Below are 19560 nucleotides of genomic sequence, written 5' to 3'. Positions count from 1 at the left end.
GGCATTCATCCAGACTGGTTGTTTACCTAATAAACACTAACTCACCCTGGAATGGTGGATGTGTACAACAATGCAATTCAGAAGCTTAAGTCTGAGGTGGACTTCAAGTACACGCTGCAATAAACTGTTTTACTTTGTTGTACAGAGCAGTAATTCCCAACTTCATCTACTATGCAATTAAACAACAGTAAAGTAAACAAGTCTGTGATGGACGGTAAAGCTAGTGTTGCTTCTCCTTCCCACAAAATGTCTGCTCTTTATTTGTATCCCTTCTGCGCGAATGCTCTCCTTTTTCTTTTCTAAAAAGTGACTGTTCCAGCATTTAACCATGAAAGTGGTTGCCACTCATCACCTTATAACTAATAATGTCTTTAGCCCTGGTTTATATTCTTTAATAATAAGCTTAATGTTCTTATTAGGAATACCATTTAGGGAAACCAAGACAGAGTGTTTTAGCACTCTTTATTGATACTAATACTAATACCAAGATTTACAATTAACGTAAAAATCATTAAGCACTCAGAGATATTCATCCATCCAACCATTCATCCATCCAAGACAGGGTGCCAGTCCATCACAGGACACAATAAAACAACAGTCACACACAACAACAAGCAATTTAATAATGTCAATCTGTCACTCATGTGTTTGGAAACCGGACTACCTGCATGAAACCACTGCAAAATCCACACACAGGGCAGAGGTACGAATCAAACCCCTAACACCAGAAGTGTCAGGCAAACACGCTGAGGTTCAGGCTTACGATGCTATAGCGTTAGAGAATTAGAATGGCATGAAGTGAAAAAGAACTGCAAGAGTCTCAGTGCTCACAAAAGTGCTCTCATATGTGCCAATTTCTCTGTCTGCTGTCTTGACTGCTCCACACTTGGGAATACGTTTCTGTGCATTCGATTCAAAGCAATTTCCTAATGACTCTTCTTTGTGCCATGAGGTTGGCTGCTCTCATTGGCTCTAATAAACATACTGTTTAAACATTATAGAGATGTTGGGTTTTGTTTTTTTTTCACTTTATTTTATTCACTTTATAAGGAACACCTGCACATTCTCATGCATGTATTTATCTAATCAGTCAATCATGTGGCAGAAAATCTTGTGGATACTGTGTTTACATCACTGAGCTTTACAGCTAAGAATTCAGTACTGAATGTTCAGAATGACCACTTGTTGAGGTAAGAATGATTCGAGTTTCTTTACTGTGTTAAAAGGCACAATGAGAGAATAAAGGTGTGAAAACCTGAGACTTGCTATTTGAAGATGGAGTAGAAATCTGCTGACTGCAATGGTGACGATCCGCACTTCTTAAGAGATCGTTCAAGTTACAAAAGTGATAAACGGCTCGAATCCAAGACTGCGGCAACAAATCAGTAAGTTGTTTTTTATATTTTATTCTCTTACTAATAACTTTGCAAAACTGGCAAGGCACAATGAGATTAATGGTGTTTGTAAGCTACAGAGCCTGTCTGGATAATAAAGGTTGATCACAGGAAAAAACTGGAATTGTCCATGCCCAGGACTGGGGTAATTATTTTTTTTGTCTTAAGTTGTAAAAGAAGGTAAGAAGATGACAAGTTTTCTAGCTAATAAACTAGCAAGCATAAACCGGATCAGTCAGTATACTTCGTACTGCTTGAGACCAAATTTAGCCACAGGTTCTTTAAGCACATTAGATGATGAATTTCCTTGTGTCTGACTAACGTAATGTAAAGATACTCACCTGTCTGTACTATGTAACTGTTTATTATTGTGCATATATTAACTGTATAACATTCTCATGGACTTGTTTACATAGAAAGTGTGAGCTTTATGTTGAACTCTAACAGAACATCTCAATTCCCAAAAGAATAGAATAGATCCAAAGCGGCTTCACTACAGACATATCAGCTCTTCTGGGAAAATATGACAAGGTGACCTGCAGCTGTGCACTAGGAGAGTTATTGTGTTTTTGCTGGTGAGGTGAAGCTTAACATTGCTCAGTAATGGTGTATCCGTTTTTTCCACTGTAGTGAAAAAGGCAGTTACATGGCAGTAACTTTTTAAACAGCTAACAGAAAGCCAAGTATGTCTCTGTTGTAGTCAGAGTTAATTTCTCACCGGGTCTATGAGTTCAGGAATGGCGGCACGGTATGTGACAGGGCTGCAGTCTCGTGTGTTATTGACCAGAACGCAGGGAAGGAACATGGGACCCAGATCGTCTCCATCTAATACATCCAGAGTCAGCGTTGTTGTAGCAGTGTGCCGGCTGGCTGGATATGGAGCACGATCCTGCAAAATGTGGACGCACACACACGTACACACACACACACACACACACACACACACACACGCACACACACACACATATCAACTGGAGTTTATCTCTAGCATTCTGTTCAGAGCTTAGCAATGTGTGCACTGTTTGCTAGGCCCCACTGACCCAGCCCAGGTTTTTTTTTTTATTATTTCAAACCTGTTACACCACATACACATTTTGTCTCCATCTCAGTTATTAGCAACACAATTCACTTTACATGGTTGAGGTTTCACCTAAGTGAAGCTGTGTGTGTATGTGTGCGTGTCTGTTTCTAACTGTGTTTCTTTAAATATAGATCAAAAGTTGCCGCCACAGTGTGTGTGTGTGTGTGTGTGTGTGTGTGTGTGTGTGTGTGTGTGTGTGTGTGTGTGTGTGTGTGTGTGTGTGTGTGTGTGTGTGTGTGAGTGTTTGTGTGTGTGTATGTGTGCATGTCTGTTTCTAACTGTGTTTCTTTAAATATAGATCAAAAGTTGCCGCCACAGTGTGTGTGTGTGTGTGTGTGTGTGTGTGTGTGTGTGTGTGTGTGTGTGTGTGTGTGTGAGTGTTTGTGTGTGTGTATGTGTGCATGTCTGTTTCTAACTGTGTTTCTTTAAATATAGATCAAAAGTTGCCGCCACAGTGTGTGTGTGTGTGTGTGTGTGTGTGTGTGTGTGTGTGTGTGTGTGTGTGTGTGTGTGTGTGTGTGTGTGTGTGTGTGTGTGTGTGTGTGTGTGTTTGCGTGTGTGTGTTTGCGTGAGTGCATGAATGACCTGAGCATAATATAAGTATGATTTTTCTTTTTAAAAATGATCAGAGAATTTGAGCCAGATGCAGACTATGTTAGTTCTAACATGATGTTTTCTTTTTACTAAACCGCAGGGTTTCAGTGATGAAATCAATCCCAGCTGGTGAGATTTGCTCCTGTACAAGGTACTGAACCTCAGGTTGATCTGGGGATGAATCTCATTGCAATCAATTATTGCAGGTCTTTTTGGTTAACAATTAAAAAAAATGAAAGAAAACGCATAATGAAAGAGAAAAAAAAGCTCAGTCACATTTTTAATAATGGACTATTTTATGTCATTGCTAAGTGCATTCCAGTAATATTCTGCTCAAAACTTGCCCCCTTTGCTGCTATAACAGCCTCCCTTCTGGAAAGACTTTCCACTAGATCTTGGCATGGCTGTGAGGAATTGGCCCTAACTTTCTAACTTCCATCAGCTGTAATACAGTACGTAAAGAAATGAATTTCACTGTGCTATAATGTAGAGTATATTTGATAAATAAATCCTGTGTATGCATGCCACCATAAACTGTTAGGTATATGATCATTATCATGCTGGAAGAGGTTTTATCAGGGGTGTCTTCATGAATAAAATTCAGACCTAAACGGGTTGATAGCTAAAAACACATGATTTATTCGGTACAACAACACAAACACACAACACAAACTAAACCGGGAAACACTTGTGTAAAGATTCAGCCCAGACTTTGGCCACGTGCTTTTGTTTATGTTTTGTGTCACGTGTCTGCCCAGCCCTTGTCTCTTCCTCCCCGCCTCTGCATGCCTGTTCCTCATGTGTCTAATCGTGATTAGTATTTAGTCGAGCCGCGTTGCCTTAAGCAGCGTGAAATCCTCATTGTCATGTCTGGTATTGTCTGTGTCCTTCTCCCTGTTTCGTGTTTATTAGTTAATAAACCTGTTTATTTTAGCTATCCTGCATTTGGGTCTATTTTATCCCCACGTTACTGACAGAAGGATTCCGCCACTTTAAGACCCAACAGGATAGTTTCAGCCTGGACCGGCCTATTGTGGGAGCATTTTCCTTTTTTTTTCTGCCCTGGATTTTGTGGCTTTGGTGATGGGTTGCATTTATTTACAGGGATTTCAGAACAGCGTAACAGATATTGCATCATTGGGCAGGCGTGGCCTATTTGATAATCTATCCCTAACCGTACTTTTTTGGTTGTTTATTTCTTTTCGAAAATAGCTTAACTGTAAGATAATAAAGCATAATAGATATAAAATATAAAATCCATTTCATTCATCTTTAGTAACCACTTGACATGGTGAATCCAGAGGCTGCACCAGAAACGCTAGGTACAAGGCAAACATTCATAACTAGGAAAAAAGGAAGCATCTATGTACTGTATGCTACTAGGAGATGGTAGGAAAACCAGAATAAGCAGAGAATCTCAGCACATACTGTAACCAGAGACCCACTGCACCTCCATGCTCCCCTAAATTGCTAACTGAAGAAAAAATATAGGCAAGACAATTTCTGCAGGACTGCCTTCAGCTTCATACAATATATGCTCAGTAATGGGATGGTAGAATTGGATTAGACCTCTACATCTCACTGCTAACAAAAATGCATTGGTGTCGAGAGGCCTGCTAGCTTATAAGTTATGTTGCTGTGTTCAGAGAAGAAATACGAGAATATTTTTTGCGAACTTCGGCTTATCTTGTGTATGTGTATTTGAGCAATGGGAAGCAGTCAGTTACAAAGGTTCCTGAACACAAAGGTCTACATAAAAACAGTTCTAATGATTTATAATATGAAGAGACAAAAATCTTCAGACTCCTGACCAGCTCTAAATGCTCAGAAAGAGGTTACAAATAGTTATTTATTGTATATATGATGCACGATTTTACTCTTAATGGTTACAATGTCTTAACGCAGGTCTCCTAAAGTTATATTCAAGAGTTAAACAAATAGATTTAAATACAATTAAAATAACAAAATAACCTGATCTGTATAATATAATCTACATTTCCAATAACCTATATCTAACATTTAGAACACATAATCAAAGCTAGAAGTATGTCAATTAAATCTATATTTAATAGAAGCTCTTATCATAAAGTAGCAGTGTACTGTAATAATTCTAAATAATTCACCAAGCATAGTGAAAATAGTGTAAGATGTCAGTGGATACTATGGATTTTGTTATTTGAAGGATTAATTAATTAATGGAAGTAATTTATCTACAACACTACAACGGATTTAGAATTAAAGAGTAAGTAGGAAGTTACTATAGTATTGTGTTTATTACAATCATTTTGTTTGCAAGAAGGCTTAAATGAAATGTTTTGTTTTTTTTTAAAAGCACACCACTGATCACCTTCATCGAGATGGTACAGTCAGGAACACAAACTGATGTGCCAGACAACACACTACTGATGACACGATCCAGACTACACGCTCCAGACTACATGCTCCTGACTAGACACTTTTTTGACCACACACTCAATACTACACACTTCATTGTCTGCATACTCCTGACAACACAATCCATTTTAAACACTCCATACTACTGTACATGCTACTTGACTACATGACCCTGACTACATACAGTAATCCAGTAACCACAAGAGTTTACTCCTTCACAATCGCCATGGACTTTTTTACCTGTTTACAATTTCGCCTGAACCTAATAGAAATAGACTATAAACATTCAGCCATTGTAAGTTTCTAGTGAGCCAGTTTTTCCAGAAAGCCTGTGTTTTCACTCCAGACATTACCAAGCGTTTTTTTCCCCTCTCAGTGTATTTTATTCCGTGTTTGATTGTTTGCCTCTTTTGATGTCAAGTCAAGTCAAGAAGCTTTGGTTCATTTGGTTCGCCTAGTGTTCCGTGTATACTCATCACATGAACCTTGCCTGTGTTTTGACTTTGACTGGCATTTTGAATACATCTGCCTAGAACTGTATTAAAAAATGCATTTGCATTTGACTCACCTTTGTGACGGATTGTGACAGGTGAAATGGGCTTATATTTGATTGCAGCATTAAAGAGCTCCACCCTGAACAGCCCTCATTCTGATGCATAATTATTATTATCTTTATTCCCCAGTTCTGTATTTGAACAATCACTGTGTAACCTTATTTGGTAGCCGTAATGTAGCTGGATAAATAATTAGAGTTAATTACTTTTGTTAGTTGAAGAGTTAATTAAAACACATCAGGATTAATAGCCTTTGCATTTCAGAGGTAGACCTGCATGGAAAAATAACAAAGGGTTCAGGCTGCTTATGTGCTACTTCAGTTAGAAAGGGATTGGAGAAGCTCTTGTTAAGTGCTTAGTGACTCAACCCATTTGGGAAATGCATTCCCTGTTTGTTTGGAGAATGAATCTTAGCAATCAACAATGTAGGAGTCCAATTAAAAGGGTCACTGTTTCAACAATCACGTGAGGTTCTATAAGGTTGTTCACACCAAACCTTTTTTTATGATTATGTATTTAGGTATAGAATAAAATATTATACTGACATTTTCAAAACTTATAGAATGTTATAGTATGTTCAGGGTTTTCATTCATACCGCATACCGCGAACTACCTCGGGTCACGGGGAGCACGGGAATCTCAGGCATCATCGGGCATCAAGGCAGGATACACCCTGGACGGAGTGCCAACCCATCGCAGGGCACACACACACTCTCATTCACTCACGCAATCACACACTACAGACAATTTTCCAGAGATGCCAATCAACCTACCATGCATGTCTTTGGACCGGGGGAGGAAACCGAAGTATCCGGATGAAACCCCCGAGGCACAGGGAGAACATGCACACACACAAGGCGGAGGCGGGAATCGAGCCCCCAACCCTGGAGGTGTGAGGCGAACCTGCTAACCACTAAGCCACCGTGCCCCCTATGTTCAGGGTTTTAAAAGTAATAAATGTGAGAATATGGCAAAAGACTAGCAAATTTTGAGCAATATCCTTAGGCATGTAAGGTCATTCTCATCTTCCTCTGAAGAAATCACTGTGGTTTGCTCACTGGAGAAAAACTTCTGATTAGGCAGAATTGCAGGTTGCTTGGCTTTATGAAGGCATGCCTAGGCATTTATTCAGTTACTCTGGTGGAACATCAAAATGAATAGTGCGGTCAGTCTAAGGGCACATTACAAGCAGAGCAGAGTTTAGCAGTGCTGAGGTTCTGCCTGGAGCCAGGATTTCTAGATGATATCCCCCTATTCCATCTATGTTTGTAGAACAAAGTCACCTTTATGTTTTCTGATATGAGTGTGCATCAACATGCTGTTATGTAAGTGAGGAATATTTCAATACTAATGATTGCACTAAAACTCATGAATACCCTGAAAACAAGTTGCACAAGCAAATACTGCATGAGGTAGTATATATGGCAGATTTTTTCACAAACAGATGAACAGAATTTAACATAAAATGTTACCTAAAAATAAAAAAGAATTAAATTGAATGAAAATACATTAAGCTTATCCCTGTTAGCCAAAAGGCGTATGTTTAAATCTAAAAATGTTGTCTATTATAACATAACCATAACCACAACTGTAAAAGCTCTTACATTGGCCTGGACTATGATTAAGTAGCGTGTTCTTTCTTCATAGTTCAGTCTCTCAGCAAGGACAATGTTACCAGACAGCGTACTAGCCACCTGAACAGTCCTGTTTGACATCTGAGAGAGAAAGACACCAAGGTTTAAAAAGAGAAAGCAAACTTAAGGGTATATTAGACAGAAAAATACATATTTCAGTATTTGCACCACACTTTACCGGGTCATTCGGGTTGTACTGGATGCCGTATTCGATTTGCCCGTTGGGGCCGTCGTCAATGTCAGTGGCTCCATTGTTTCCTGAAAAACCGGTGAAGATGGTAGTGCCAACAGGAGTGAGCTGGAAAGGCAGAATATTCAGACAAAGCATGTGATCAAAATGATTCTGATCAATATCACCAATTCATTTATTTATCATCTGAATTGTTTTGGAATAATTATACCACGCAAAATATTAGAATTATATTATAATATAATTGGTGATATACAGTATCTGTACCTCTTTTTAATAATGCTCATTTGATCAAAGGTTTCAGTCTTATACATATTTCTTGTGATTTCAACCTGTATTTCATCCTGTGCTTCAATTAGGAAAAAAAATCTGAGATCTGTAATGCAACTCATGGCCAAGGACACAGTAAGTGTGAATGCTGAGCATACTGCAACTCTCCCCATGTTTAGGATTTAACTGAAAATACTGCTGCAACTGCTCACAAAACATTTATATATAGATAAACACATAAAGAAATAGGCCACACGAGCCTTTAAAATTGTGCATTTTAAGTATTATATTTAAAATTAAATATAGGTTACAGTTTTCCTCTTATAACAATTACAATATTGAATGAACTATAAAGTAACTACTTAATAACACGGTGAAAATTAACATATTATTTGTTTATAGTTACGTTTAATGTTAGAGAACATTCATGAGATTTGAGTCTTCAGTACAGATGAATTTCTGGGCTCTCTGAAACATGACGAGCAGCAATTTTGTCTTATTAACTTAAAAAAGAAGTGGAACAACTATATATAGTTCTACTTTTATAAAGTTAGGACACCCCTTTATCAAATTAATGTCTATTGAAACTCGGAAAACTTATCATCATATCAAAGATTATCTGCTTTCCTTTGTTATATAAGAACATTATTATTGTGTCATTATATAGATCATCTGCCATACAAGACCGTGTGAATGAGCTGTTATCAGAAGGATGTATTAGAACAAGGGCATAAATATAAACCCATCGTCTAGGTTACAATCATAATGCGTTCGTTCTTCTTAAGAAAAATAATCAACAACTTTTGATTTGAGAATGCAACCATGCTGCGGTAATCATTGTAATCAACCCACATTCTCTGGTACAACAAACATTAATTGACTGTAATTTGGGCGTGACATCACAGCTCACTCCACATGGGTGCTGTTTACAGTGAAAGCACCTGCAAATGTAAAATGCCTTCCCAAGCTTTGCTCAGGACTGCAACAAAACAGCACAAACAGCACAAATGCGTGTCTGTCTTAACACAATAGCACTCTACATAGATTCTTGTATCTTTGAAAGAATATTTATCCACAACAAGAAAAAGAAAAAGCATGTTCTTTAATATAAATTATTTTATTAACAGAATATGTGGTAGGTGGAAAATGTCAGAATACCATCAGGATTCCTCAAGGTATGAAAGCTTGCACACACACACACACACACACTTATATATTTCTACCATATATATCTCATTCAATGCCACCTGTAAAGAGATGAAGAGATGGCAGAAAAGAAACAGTCAGTCCTTTGTGTTGAAGCTGATGTGTTGGAAGCAAGAAAAATGAGTAAGCTTAAAAATCTGAACTATGACATGGGCCAAATTGTGATGTCTAGACAACAGGGTTAGAGCATTTCCAAAACTGCAGGTCATGGGGCATTGATGCATGTGGGAAGGGGGAAACTAGCCCTTCTAAGCCAGTTCCACAGAAGAGCTATTATGGCACAAATTGCTGAAAAGCTTAATGTTGTAGAAAGGTGTCAAAACACAATGTGCATCACAAAGTGTTTGCTGCGTATTGGGATGTACTGTAAAGCCACAGAAAGGTCAGAGTGTCCAAGCTGACCCCGTTCCCTGCTTAAGTGCCAACATTGGGCATGTGAGCATCAGAACTGGACTAGGGAGGCATGGAAAAAGGAGGTCTGAGGGATCACATTTTCTTTTTACATCAGGTGAACAGCTGGGTGCGTGTGTGTCACTATTCTGGGGAAGAGATGGCCCCAGAATGCACTATGAGCAGAGGGCAAATGGTAAATTTTACCTGACCGTAACCCCGAGACACCAAGACATTGTTGCACACCAGGTACACTCCTAAATGGCAAGGTACACGTTCTAGATACAACTCAAAAGTTTAATGGAAATTTTTTTATTGTATTTTAATTTAAGCTCTAGGTATAAAATACTAGTAAATTTGAGTAGAGAGCTAGAATACAAGCTAGGTAGTTAGCTATCTGGCCACTTAACATTATACACATACATGAAATGAATTTATTCAAACTATATTTGAGATTGAGACTTTTAATACATAATTTGAATTGTTTAAAAAAGACTAATACCTTGACACAGAAATGAGGAGCTTGATTAAATAATTAACTCTGAGATAATACTTGAGGTAATTTTGTTCTATCTTCCACTATTCCTCCCATGTTGCCCCTCCCCCCTCTGATTACAGCATGTCTTCAGTGCAAACAATCACTTGGTGTGTTTTACATGTGTTTCTACCTCCCTAAAGGCTATTATTTTAATGTTATTTTCAAGACAATAAAATACAGTTTAATACAGTGTTGATGTAAATGAGTGTAAAATAACTGACCTTGTGGAGGCAACTGTCATGTAATCAGAATGACCAAAATACCCAAGAATTTTCTCTTCAAGCACTCTGAGTACATTTGAGCATCTCTTTCTCTAAGAGTGTATTGCATACATGCCATTAGTGTAAGTAGATTTTGTTGTGTTTCAATTAGGTTACAGATTGAATGTATCCAAAGATTTCAGAACAAGTCCAGGAGCATCCTTGTTTAAACCATTGAATGACAAAGCAGACTTAGAATCAATCAATATCAGTTAGCATTATGGAATAAGGCGCTCCTACGTGGACTGCGCATGTCCACTTGGCTCTGTGTGTATAATCAGATTAATTACAATACTTATAATCCCTTGTGTTAAATGTCTGGCTTCTCTGTCCTGTCCTAAAGGCCCTCCTGGTTGAACTGCTCTGAAGTAAGGAAGGGAGGCGGAGGTTTGTTTAATCCTTTCACTGATGCTTATGTATTAATTCACACTCCGAGTCACAAAAACGATGCGCAGAAGAGCAATTTCATGCTCAGCACCTACTCTCAATTATGATAATGTCTTGCAATTCAAGAAAGGTGGAGGTGCACTGCTCTGCACAATTATCAAAACATATTCTGCATGTCTACACGTACAAATACACTCTAGACGCTATTAACACAGCCCATGTACTGCAGTGCTGACAGAGGGAAGATACGCTTAATAGCATACAGCAAGGTCCAAAAGTCTAGAGAGACTAGACTGAAAATCTGGGATCTGTTTATTACAACACAATTGGAAATAAGCAAGAGGTTTTAGCATTTTGAAATCCAAAAAAAAAGCAAATGCAGTAAACATTTAAGTAAAGCACTATTTCAGTGTAAGCAAATCTGAGATATTGACCATGTTAATCACTCTGTCTCTTCTACTGAAGCATGTGTTTAGATGACTGATGGATTTGATCTAAAATGAATCATAAGGTTTAGCACAAATTTGCAGAGTGCAAAATTGTTTTATTAAATTTGACAAGAATGCAAAAAAAAGAAGAATTTTCACTTTAGTAGGCTTAGGCTTTTAGACCTCCAGAGAGAAAAAGCAATCAGCTTTGACAAAGTAAAACCTGCCAGTGGTTTCCAACCCTGGTGCCAGAGTATCCCTGCCCTAGCCTATTTTAAAAATTTTCCCCAGTTGAACACACCCACATGAAGTCATGAAGGGCTTGTTAAATAGCAGATTAAGTGGCCTGTCAATTAGAGGTGTTAAAGCAGGAAAATAAAATACACAGGACAAGGCTAACAGGGCGCACCATGAATCAATCCATCAGAAAGTGTTATTGTGTGTTTCTACTTTTAACCGAGTAACAGAAAAGGGGGGAGTGAGCAACATTAGACCTGATGGACATAAGGGGAAAAATGTGTGCAATGTCTGTATAATTACTTCAACACCAGTCTCGCTTTCACTTCTTCTATTGCCAAAGAAAAATGCATACCAGGATTATGTCAATCACTTTAATCAAGATAAATAGCATGGCTTCTCTACTAGTTCCAGAGCTTTAGGCACACAATAGACACTGGCCAACCAATCATTGGTGCTGAGCTGCATTACTCACATCTATAAAGATACAAAGTCTGAAAATGAAACTCTTGCAGCCTGATGCACAACCACATTAGTCATGCAGCTGTAAAGTGTCATCAGCACATGCAATTCTGTCCCAATATTTAAATATTGTTTATTGTATTGCATGCCGCTGGCTGAAACTGAGCTGTACTAAAATTAAAAAGGGAGAGAGGGAAATACTAAATGCACTGAAACTAAAGGGAGAGCAAATTGTCCATGTTCAAGCTCTCCAGTCCAAGCCAAGGTAAAGTATATAACCGTGTATGGCACTACCTGTCAGCCAGTCATCTGTACTGCACAAAGACAGCTGAAAGGATATAGTGTTGCTCCCTGACTTCTAAATTAAATCAATCATTGGCCTGCCTCCTGTTCTCAGTCTCTCCTCATATATAAGAGTATCAAAAGACTTTCCCCAAATCAGGCTGACAGCATCAGCAGTGTCTGCCATGTTGCACAAAAAAAGACTCTTAAAATAAACTGCTAGCTTAGATCAGCAAAACTCAGCAAAAATTCACTGATAGTTACAAATACTTAGCCAAACCTATAAATAAAAAAACTAATTTCTAAAATAAACACATAATCAAATGGAATTGTGTACTTACCAAGTCGTACAATATTAACAAACGACAAAGATGAAATAACAACCTACAGTACACTAGTTGCATAATGCTTTCATGATTTTGGCTACTGACCAGTGTCATTCCAAACACAGTGAGTCTGCAGTTTTTAAGATTTAAATTGCTGTAAATCATGTTCATTACCATTTCAATGATTGCAGTTAGTTACAAAGTTTAGCCCCTCTGGTAGGTCTCACTACTATCATATGGAAAAAGTGCTGTTTCGAGTCTGATGCAAAAAAAAATGCATTTTACTTTCTACTGTCTACTCTTACTGAGTCTGCTACCACCACTTGCCCACCCCATTATACACTCACTGACAGTGCATCCAAGTGCCAAGCCTGTAGTCCAATGAACATTTACCTTTACGCCATTAAAATAAAGTGTACTTGAATCAGTCTAAGGACCCCATACTTATGTCAGTAGAGTTCTCTTAGCAGTGTATCTACTGGCTTCTATGAACATTTTTATGCAGGTTCTGAATGTAAATACAGTTTACTAAGATTGGACTGAAAGAACTCAAGTGACCTGCACAGAGCCCTGATCTCAATCCAAGTGAACACCTTTAGAATGAACTGGAATAATGACATCAGTGCTTGACTCCACTTATGCTCTTATGAATGTGCGAATTCCCACAGCCTTGCTTCAGTAGCAAGAAGTGAATTGAGGACTGTATCTCAAATGGAATGTACAAAAAGCAAATTTGAGTATTATGGTCAGGCGTCCACAAACCTTTGGCCATGTGGTGTATGTCTATTATGACATGAAAGACTCCTGGGTAAGATCCTAAGGCAGTAATGACCTCACCTCATTGACTGCCACGTAATAGCGAGGCTGCTGGAACTGCGGGATGTTGTCGTTCCTGTCGCGTACCACGATGCGCACCTCATGCAGAATAACAGTGCCCACCAGATTATTAGTGCACTGAACCTGAACCACTATAGTGGTGATATATCTGGGGGGCTGGAAGAGAAGGAGTTAGAAATAAAAATATCTGTCAGTTTTAATCTTGTGGAGATATGTGGCTGGTCCCTATGATTTTTCTTAATGCACATATCACAAATAAACAACCACTAGCACCCACAACCCCCACTCACGTCTCGGTCCAGTACTCTTCCTGTGCTGTTAAGGTAGAGTCTCTGGAGGATAGGGTCCAGTATAACCCAGTAGTCATAGTTTCCCAGCAAAGTAAGAGATATGGTGCGGCCTGGATCCTGCGCTCGACCGTTAATCTGCATGTTCTCCACCAAAACTGTCCCTGATAAAAAGAAAAAGAGAGAGAGAGAGAGAGAGAGAGAGAGAGAGAGAGAGAGAGAGAGAGAGAGAGAGAGAGAGAGAGAGAGAATAACTTTAAATAGAAACTGAATCATTAATAATTTGGATGTTATTAAGCAATCAGAAGCATTATTATTTTAAGTTGTAGTGGAATCATAGACAACTCCTCCATGGAGAAAATCTCATATTATTTACACAGGTTTTTGGTTTTACAGCCATTTCATTCCACTGAGATTGTTTTCTCGCACTTTTGTTATTTTGCTAAAAGATCTACATCCAAATCTTCTGGCAGAAGATACCCGGTTTGGGGATAAAATATCCTGCTACTTGCAATTCATGAGTGCACTTCATGATGCCATCAATCTTTAAAAGAGCTCCTGGATCACAAGCCTAAAGCATTCCCAAATCAGCACTAAAATAACCACTGTGTTTTAGAATGAGAATCAGGTACACCACTTTATGTGTGTATATAAACTCTCAAATCTAGTGATTGCTGTGAAGAACTTGCAGGGTTTACTCAGTGTTTCTGAAAACACCAAACCTTCATTTTGATATACCAGTTTTGACCATAGCCTATTTCTTATTCTTCTTTGTTTTTGGCATTGCCTGTGATAGCCTGTCTGGTGATCACCTTCATTTAGATTTTTCCTCATATTTTCTGCACTGTTTACCTGGATTGTTGTTATTTTTCTTAGTAAGACGGTTCACCTGCACTTGCAACCGACGCCGCGAGTCTATCCTAACAGGTTTTACCAAGTGAAATCTTTATTGTTGCCTCTGCGCCCTATAGTTAACTGCTTTATTGAGCTTACTGTCACTTCTATAGCTCACATTTATATTGTTAGCATCACAATCAAGATATTCTGTGGTGGTAAAAAAAAACCAACAAATAAATAAATAAAAGAATGAATTAATACATGAGATAACAGAGAGTTGTAAAAATGTATTACATCAATAATTAAAGAGCACCACAATAGAAATATCCCCATTATGTGTTACATCCATCTTGTTAAAATGTACAGTATAGGCCAGAAATTGTTAGCATGATAGACAATATGTCACCAGGTAAGACCTCATGACTCCTGCGATAGTTATTCTTTCTCATTTTTCTAGCCTCCACACTGCAAAATAATGTTCCCCACTGTTCTCTCTGTGGCCATGCAACAATACCCTTCCTTACACAATAAGCTATCAGCACTCATCCACCCCACAACACCACCTCTCCCCACCACCACCTCTGCTTTCACACAGCACACAACTATCAATATGAGCAATCCAACAGTAGAACAGCATTCTGCCTTTGCACACCCCCAACCCCCAGCCACCTGACCATTTTAGCTTTACATAGTGAAGCTAGAGAATATCATTCTCCCACAGAGACAGATTTGATATTCTAGCTCCAGCTCCATCAATTCGCATTCATCCCTGCGATTATTGCTGGCCTAAAATCCCTGAGTGCATGCCGAAACAAAGCTACAGACAGTGTGTGTCAAACACAAAAGCAGCTGTGTGGCTTGACTAAAAGAGACTGATGTATGCTCTCATGGAGAGACTGAGTGAGGGTCATGGTATGCGTACTGCGGCCTTTCATGACTCACACCATTAACCAAGTTCAGAATGATGGAGGAAGAACAAACGAATAGAGGCCACAGTGGAGCCCTCAAAGTATACACCTACGCTAGTCTAGATCTACTCTGGCTGAAACAGCAGGATGATTGAACTTAATTGTGTTTGATCTCTGAGAGAAGTATACACAAAGCTGAGGCTGCAAGTCAGTCAGGCTACTACAATAGAGGGACTGTAGGGCTGGAGATATGTGGAGAAATCAAATGCTATTAAAACCGGACTCATGCTTGGTGCTGCAGTGCATTCACACATTACAGAGACAGAAGAGCATTCCAGACCACACACACACAAAGGCACATGCACAGTATTGCTGCAGGCTTCAGATAAACCTTTTCACACTAATAACTAGGTGTGAACATGTTCTCAACACACTTACACTTAAGTCCTCGAACATGACCTTTTGCCATATGTCTTGCTGAAGTTTTCCCCAAAGACTAAGCATCCACATACCTTGTGTCTGTCTGTCTGTCTGTCTGACTCTATCTTTCTCATACACACACAAATACGGTTAGAAGGTTGTGACTTCACATCCCAGCTCTAAGCCTTAGCAACCCTAAGCTGCCTAGATGTATAAATGTAAAATATAGTTTTCACTAAGTGCATCTGGATAAGTGTGTCTGTCAAATGCTATGAATGTATTTTAGCTCATAATTATAAGTGGTATATAATAATTAAAATACTTTATACTAGAATGGCTTACATGGATTACAAAACGATTTTCACATACATGTGCACACGGATTCTGAGTATGAGTCACCATACTTAGCCATATGTCACTTCACTTCACACACACACACACACACACACACACACACACACACACACACACACACACACACACACACACACACACACACACACACAGATAAAAGCATCCTGCTAAAGTTTTTGAAAAGGTTTGACTCTGAAGACGTCATTCTCTGCTACAATTAACTTTTAAGGGTTGTACCATAAGAACACACCAAACAACTGTTTATTGTGCTCAGTGGGAATGCTTGAGTATTTCTGTTAAATAGCTATAAATAATCAGATTTTAAGGCTTAAAAGTTTTGTAGAGGCAAAGAGTACCACCTCTAGCTATTTACTTTTTATTTACTGATTTATTGGGTAGAGTATGTGCTTATATATAACAGTGAAGCTCTGCCACTCTGTCCTTTAGCTAAGCTTTAAATAATAACTGTCTGTGTGTGTGTGTGTGTGTGTGTGTGTGTGTGTGTGTGTGTGTGTGTGTGTGTGTGTGTGTGTGTGTGTGTGTGTGTGTGTGTGTGTGTGTGTGTTGCTTAAGAATGGATTATATTCTTGAGCTTCATTTTGGAAGCTAATATCAGAACTATGGTTATTTTCACATTTTCATTCTATCTTCATTACCTCACCATGCTGCCCAAATAAAAATGGAGAGGTTTCAGGTGTCACCAGTGTTTAATGAAATTAGATCATGATGATGAAGCAAAAGCAACTTGGATCAAAAATCAATTTTAATCACTCAATGTGAAAAACCATATCCACCCCATGGCTAAACCATCCTTATGAACATGCTAACAATCTTCCTTTTTGAAAGCCAGAGTAAAATTAACATAATGAATGGAGAAGGCTTAGGATTTAAGGCTTGAACAAGTTGGTATGAATGCTTAAAATGTGTATTAATCAAACTCGTCTAATCTGTGAAAAATCACGCAAATTGTACATTACATGTCATGTCGTGTATTATTTATCTATGGGAAATATGTTTTGTGGATTTACTGCTGTTTATGAGGCAGGTTTTGCCATTTGTTTGTGGAAGACAGTTTTAATTTGGAGAAGCAGCTCAAATGGAGGATAGATGTAGTGAAAGATGAGTGGGGTCAGACAAAGGAAGTGAAGCTTTTAACAGCTCATCTATCTCATATAAACGTAAATGAAATCAGGCCAAGAGCAGGCTAGATTAAACCACTATCGGCAAACACTCGCATCTAATTAGGACTAGTCCATTTTTCTAAAAAACAGAATTATCATTTCATTCCTATACAATGTCACATTAAAAATATATACCTTAACAAATGTGCAAATAAATAAATAAACACCTGAAAACAGCTCCTAACTCTTAAAATTACGTCTCATCAGATGCCAAAATAGCAAAAATACATGAAGTATATAGTTTTAAAAACAAAAAAAATAATAATAAAATCATAATCCTCTTTCACAGTCATTGCCTGAGCTGCAGGTAATGTTGAGGTTGAGTATGAACAAGCATCTTTGTACAGTATAATGTCCAAAAAGAAACTCTTTAAACAGCCCAGAGGGTATTACAGTTAACAGAGCTGACATAAATACACAGTAATGAAGAACATCAACAAAACCAGAGAAAAGAAATGCTCTTAAAGGCAAAGGAGTGTTTTTTTTGTTGTTGTTGTTTTAGGCAGGGATTAATCTATCAGATGGTAGGGAACCGAGGATGCATACACACTTTGAGAAATGAAGGAGCAGCTGCCGAGTGCTTTGAGTGGGCAAGGGCTGGAATTGCCTCGATCTAATCCAGAAAAGTGGCAGGTGCTTGAGAATAATCCTACTTTCAACACATTCTCTAATTACATCTTTCTCTCACTTACTTTCTCTCTCTCTCTCTCTCTCTCTCTCTCTCTCTCTCTCTCTCTCTCTCTCTCTCTCTCTCTCTTTGACACATGCATGCATGCAAACACTTTGTTTAACAGAATTGGGGCTGTGAGTTTGGCTGTAAGAGTGGAGCATGATACAGGTTTAGTATGCAATAAACTTTGTATCTGTGCTAAACACAGTATCACATACGTATTTCACATAAAAATGAAAAAAAAGGACATTTACATTTGAGTTCTATCAAATAATGTTTGTAACTTAATCATATCATTCAGGCCTTCGAATTAGTTCATCTAACACAAACATATAACAAACAAGTAAATGTCTCACTGCCTAGCTAGAATTGCAGCTGGTAAATACGGTTACACACACGACGAATGTGAAGATATAGACATCAGCCATCTTTACTCAGGAGAGCACAAGAGGAAGAGAGCTGGAGAAAATAAAAGGAGTGCACTACCCTGATAAATATTGTAAAAGATTTGGGGCATGCTACATGCTCTCTGGCATGCTTTGAGATTTGAATCCTATTTTTTCTTCAGTTAAGATAAAGCCAGATAAGATCTCACTCTATTTCTGTTCGGGATGGTGTTTGGTAGGTGTACACAGTTCAGAGAGGTTACCGAATCTGCCTAAAGCAGCACCTGACACACAATCGGGTACAGGATATGTATAATATGCAGAGCAGATAAATGTCTAACAAAACTTTTCAAGCACATGCTCAAACTGAATTTCCAACGAGGTCCTTATGGAAAAGAAATAGAAGAATCGTAGAAACTATACTGGGTAATCTATGTAATATTCAGAACTTATTCTATAATTTAAAATATCCATGTGGATCCATAGATTTAAGAGCCCACTGGAAAGCTGGATAATTTTATTTAAAATTTGGAACAGTATTTTTAGAATATGTGCACATCAGTAACGCAAAACACATACATACGAAACATCCTGCATGCCTTCTTTCCTCTGACTCACGAGTCACTGAAGCAAAAACATTTGAGCGTCTAGAGCCTACATGCACCACTCATGCCAGTGGGGTAAGTCCCCTCAACTCTTTGTCTGCTTTGGTGGCCAAAACAAGTGGTAAACATATCACCAAGCATTGTCTCTCTCACTGGGTTATAGCTGCCATCACATGGCCCTACGTGGTGCGCTGAATGGCTTGGCCTCTGGACATCAGGGCCCACTCCACTAGGAGTGTAGCAAGCCTAATGCCATAGCCAGAGGCATCCCTCTGCATGATGCTTGTGCTATGGCAGGCTGGTCCTCTTAACACACATTCCTTAGGTTGTACAGTTTAGTTTAGCTTAATACCTGGGTCTCGGATCCTGTGATCTGGTCCCGTCTGCACCAAGCAGTTGCCCGTGCCAATTCACACGGCCCTGTGAGGCAGGCACCTTTCCTCGTGTG

General features: G+C 38.6%; 1 protein-coding gene across 4 annotated transcripts in view; it reads right to left on the bottom strand.

Annotated features, from left to right (window-relative positions):
* The window catches only part of pcdh15a (protocadherin-related 15a), a 168782-nt gene that overhangs the window by 104997 nt on the left and 44225 nt on the right, over positions 1–19560 (bottom strand). For all 4 annotated transcript variants that reach the window (XR_007140482.1, XM_027142250.2, XM_047812946.1 and 1 more), the window contains 5 exons: positions 13755–13915; positions 13465–13620; positions 7830–7949; positions 7622–7732; positions 2113–2283 (listed from right to left, as the gene is read on the bottom strand). Coding sequence is in view for 3 of the 4 variants with exons in the window: in XM_027142250.2 (XP_026998051.1) it covers positions 2113–2283; positions 7622–7732; positions 7830–7949; positions 13465–13620; positions 13755–13915 (719 nt within the window). In the remaining variant the exon portion in view is untranslated. The remainder of the gene's footprint in view (positions 1–2112; positions 2284–7621; positions 7733–7829; positions 7950–13464; positions 13621–13754; positions 13916–19560) is intronic.

The sequence above is a fragment of the Tachysurus fulvidraco genome, chromosome 4 (genome assembly GCF_022655615.1).
Source record: "Tachysurus fulvidraco isolate hzauxx_2018 chromosome 4, HZAU_PFXX_2.0, whole genome shotgun sequence".
NCBI lineage: Eukaryota > Metazoa > Chordata > Actinopteri > Siluriformes > Bagridae > Tachysurus > Tachysurus fulvidraco.
This window is presented reverse-complemented; position numbering and strand designations above follow the sequence as displayed.